We start from the raw sequence: 4,267 nt of genomic DNA on the forward strand, positions 1-4,267 counted from the left end.
CGTCATTACCATCATCAGCTGTAAATACCGACTTAAAGTAATTGTTAAATTCATCTGCCATTTTTTGTTTCTCTATGGAGCTCATACAATTCATTTGAGACTTTTTTGGGTTAACGTGGTTCCAAAATTTCCGAGGTGACGTTTTCATGAACTCGTGGAGGGTCACGTTATAGTACTTATGTTTGGCTTCTTTAATTTTTAATTTAAGAAGTTTAGAGTGCTCTGAAATCTTTACTTTGTAGTCGGTGTTATCCTGGATGGAGTGTATTTTAGATGACTTCCTTAGCCGCTTGAGTTTGCGTTTCAGGTCGATAATTTCTCGCGTGATCCATGGGTTGTGCTTTCTTGTTATTTTTTGTTTTTTTGGGATGAACTGTGTAACATAGTGCGTGATGATTGATTTAAACTCGTTCCATATGTCGTCAATACTGACATCTATCTCGTCACAAAGTTCACGGAAATCATAAAATCTATGAGCAAGGTACGTTAATATACACGCGTCATCGGCACTGTTGAAATCAAGTACAGTTTTGATGGTACCATATGAGAACCTAGATGTTTGTATAGGTATGGTGCATATAACTGCTTTATGGTCGGATATGCCCGTTACTACTTCAACATCGACTTGGCTCTGGGGGAAGTGGTCACTAAGAAATACAAGGTCAAGCAGACGGCTGGACGTTCCCTGCACCCGTGTTGGCTTTCTGACGATTTGTGACAGATTAAACGCAAATAAAATGTCTAATATTGCATCAGAGGTAACAGTGCCAAGTTGCAGCGAACCCCAGTTTACCTCAGGTATATTAAAATCGCCAGCCATAATAATCCTTTGATTTTTAATGTGTTGTTGCATGTAATCATATAAGTTGTACAGACACTTGTGGTCGGAGTTTGGAGGCCGATAAACGACACCTACAACAACAGAATAATAATCGAATGACACTTTGCACCATAAAGATTCAACATCTTTCACATCAGGCATATGTTCGTAGGGGATACCCCGTTTTAGAAGTATTGCTACTCCGCCACCTCTAGTCGTTCTGTCTTTACTCAGAATGATGTAATTTGGTGGGACAATTTCGCTATCAAGTATTAAGGGATGTAACCACGTTTCTGTGATTGTAACTATGTGTGGATTAAATTCTAAGAGAAAGGACTTCAATGAATATGCTTTATTTTGAAGACTCCTTGCATTTATATTTACGACTCTAAGGTTAGATGGCAGAATGTGGCTTTCGGTTAGTTTTCGTCGGGAACATCGTTTTTTTTCCACGGGAATTATGTCTTCTTTTGTCTCATCCCACGCATAATTATGTCTTCTTTTGTCTCAACCCCCTTGCATTCCATTGAAATATTGTTGCTGTCTTATATATATCTTCCATTACGTGGGACCTTGTTTTCTATTGATTTAAAGCCAATTTTACGATAGTAAATGTTCCAAAGCAAGAAAAGCCTTGACTTCAGGGAGCTTGTTGGCATCTGGTGACGTTTACAGGATGGCTTTAAGAGCTACAAAAACATTGGGATCAGAAGTTTGGTTATATCACCTTGTTGATGCGATTCAAATCGTGTCAGATGTGAAGCTTGAGGAGCCTTTGGTGGCCTGTAGTTTTTAGATGGTTGAATATTGCCTGTTGTACGTCGTGCTGTCGAGCTTGGTGCTGTTAGAGACGGTCCTTGTTATGGTTCGTTGGGGGCGTTTTCTTGAGTCTCCTTGATGATACGCGGCTTGAGCATTTCAGTTGGACGTTTCAGAACGCTGGAGTATCTGGTCAGCTGTGCCTTGTCTCGTTGAGATTGAGGCGGCTCAGGTACCCGAACAACCTCAGGGTTTGGTGACGGTGCACGGCGTGTTGCATGTCTACCGTTCAGCATATTTGAACGAAATGCTGCAGAAGCTGCTTGTTTCCGTGAACACCCTGAGAATGTCACTGGATGATTTCCGCCACAATTAGCGCATTTCGTTTCGCTCATGTTGGTGCAGTCCTTGTAATGATGTGGCCCAGCACATACCTTGCAGCGATGAGGACCCCTACAGTACTTCGCAACATGGCCGTATTTTTGGCATTTGAAGCACTGCACAGGTGATCCGAAGTATTCCTCGACTGGATGGCTGGTGAATTCAAGAAACACTCGTTGTGGCATTGGCCGATCTGTGCGAAAGACGATTAAGACACTTTCAGACGGTTGCTCTTTGATGCTTCTGTCCTCCTTCCGATAATATGCAATTTTGTGTTGAACGGATGTTACGCCGTTGTCAAGTAGATACTCCAGCAGTGCAGAGTTGGAGTATTCAAAAGGAACGTTCTTGATTTTCCCCAGATTCTTTGAATACATCTCCGGCATGTGGGCGGTGACTTTTACGCTGCCTATGGAGTGCAGAGCCAGTAACTTGTTTGCCGAGCAAAGTGATGCTAGGTGTACTGAGAGGCTACCGTCCTTGTTAATTCTGTGCTATGGAATCTTCTCCTGTGTTACCGCAAGAATGTCGTTTGCTATTGAGTTGGGGTTTACTTTCCAAAATGACTTGATTCCAGTAGGTTTCAAGATCACTGGGATGCCAGAGGGTCTGTTCTTTCGTCTTCGTCGTCGCCGTCCTCGAGCGACTGTGATGATGACTCGTCATTCATTGCAGGTGTCCCTTCTGCGTGTACTTGTTCGTGGGCTGGGGTCATGATGTTGGCATTGTTAGGGTGGTCGTTTGCAGTCGAGTGGTCCATTGTATTGTTGTTCCTTGGCTGGTACCAAGGCTGTTACCGGGACCTGGTAGTCGATTGCCGTGGTGACCGGGACCTGTCAGCCGGTGACCGCATTTTGCAGCTCACGGCGGAGCGCCGTTTATCATTCTCGGCCAGCGTGGCGTCGGAATGCAGTGTCACCAATAGCGACGGTTTGAGATGCGGCGGGTCAAAATAAGAAATAATATGATCGCTTACTAGAGGAGCCAGCCAACAAATCGGGCTTCCTATTCCAGGCACTTCTTCTTCCTTCCTATCCCAAGCGTAGAACATCGAGCGGAAGGGATATTAGCGCAAAACAATTGCACGACAAACGGTGCACGCAACTTAGTCGTCGTCGTCTGCTTCACAAGCGGAGCAAAAAAGACAACGAAAACGCTGTTGTGTGTAGCCACGTCACTTTCGGCAACTCTCTCCTCATCTACATATCTCCCTCCTCTTCGGTATACACATCGTTCACATCTCGCAGCCATGATCTTCCGTGCTCATGTTTTGGTATCAAGCAGTTGAGTTTTTTTTAAACATACGTGAGTCGGTACCAAAATATTGATTGGGTAATTTCCGGACACCATAGTAAGTCGTTTAAAAAAAAAAGACGATTTATTGGAGGGTGTCTATTCCTTTAAACACAAAGCCACTGACAACCCCATCATCGTTACTTTTTTTTATTGCAAACGAGTGAAAATGAATCCGTATGATCGCCTTAAAGATATCAAGCTTGAAAACTTCGTATTTGCAGAGAAAATAAAATATTCAGAAAGCTTTATTTAAAGCACCCGCTTTAATCTATGACGTAGTTAGCAAAATGGTGCACTCTTTCCCTTTTGAACGACTTCAAACAGAAAGCAAATACTTTACTAGGGGAAATACATTCCACTCTGCTCATTTGCATTATACAGAACGCCTACAGCGCCGAATCCCGCCCTGACGGAGGGGAGGTCCGCGTCAGTCGACGCGCATGTGCATCAGGATGTTAGCGGCGGCCGCGGCGGTGTCGTCTCCGGACTCCTCCGCGCCGCGCCGTCTTTTTTTTTTTTTTATGTGTCAAATAAGCTATCATTATTATCAGTGGCAGACATTTCGCGACTACTCGCTATGCTACGCCGGCGGTCGGTGCGCCAGTGCAAGCCAGTGTCTCGAGGTGTCAAACAACGTCAAATGTGTTGCGTGGTGTTTTCTTTTGATACTTTTTTCGAAACGATGCACACGATATTGTCACGAATTACAATTGATGAGGCGATGGTAACTGAAGAAACTAAACGTTTAATGGGGCGAACTTGTGCCCAAAACAAAAAGGGAACAGACAAAAACAGCAGAGCGTCGCGGGCGTCGATGTCGACGAAACCGCAGGATCGAGCGCTGGGGCGAGACTGGCTCCGGCATGCCACGCGGAGCCCCTTTTGTACACGCGTGGGCTTCTGGAACATTCGGCCTAGAACGTTCAGCTCGTAGAACGTTCGTAACTGGATTGAACGAGAAGGTTCTCGAACTTACGGGAACGCCATGTAGAAAGAATAAATAAAAGAAGA

General features: G+C 44.6%; 1 protein-coding gene across 1 annotated transcript; it reads right to left on the reverse strand.

Annotated features, from left to right (window-relative positions):
- Positions 1–269: 269 nt before the first annotated feature.
- Positions 270–2,346, reverse strand: LOC120838890. The gene is made up of 4 exons (XM_042291468.1): positions 2,251–2,346; positions 2,014–2,153; positions 541–1,208; positions 270–373 (listed from the first exon to the last, which is right to left on the reverse strand). Exons 1-4 carry the CDS (start codon positions 2,344–2,346, stop codon positions 270–272), a joined length of 1,008 nt encoding a protein of 335 aa, XP_042147402.1.
- Between the last annotated feature and the right edge of the window lie 1,921 nt (positions 2,347–4,267).

This window comes from Ixodes scapularis, unplaced genomic scaffold (assembly GCF_016920785.2).
Source record: "Ixodes scapularis isolate PalLabHiFi unplaced genomic scaffold, ASM1692078v2 PGA_scaffold2__306_contigs__length_199485367, whole genome shotgun sequence".
Lineage (NCBI taxonomy): Eukaryota > Metazoa > Arthropoda > Arachnida > Ixodida > Ixodidae > Ixodes > Ixodes scapularis.

What these genes read in the sequence shown, in the direction of transcription:
- LOC120838890 (XM_042291468.1), bottom strand. Translation starts at nt 2,346, where the DNA reads ATGCCGGAGATGTATTCAAAGAATCTGGGGAAAATCAAGAACGTTCCT. An exon ending in AGTATCTACTTGACAACGGC is followed by an intron (nt 2,154 to 2,250) that starts GTAACATCCGTT and finishes TCTTTCGCACAG; the next exon opens with ATCGGCCAATGCCACAACGA. An exon ending in GGGGTCCTCATCGCTGCAAG is followed by an intron (nt 1,209 to 2,013) that starts GTATGTGCTGGG and finishes ATCTAACCTTAG; the next exon opens with AGTCGTAAATATAAATGCAA.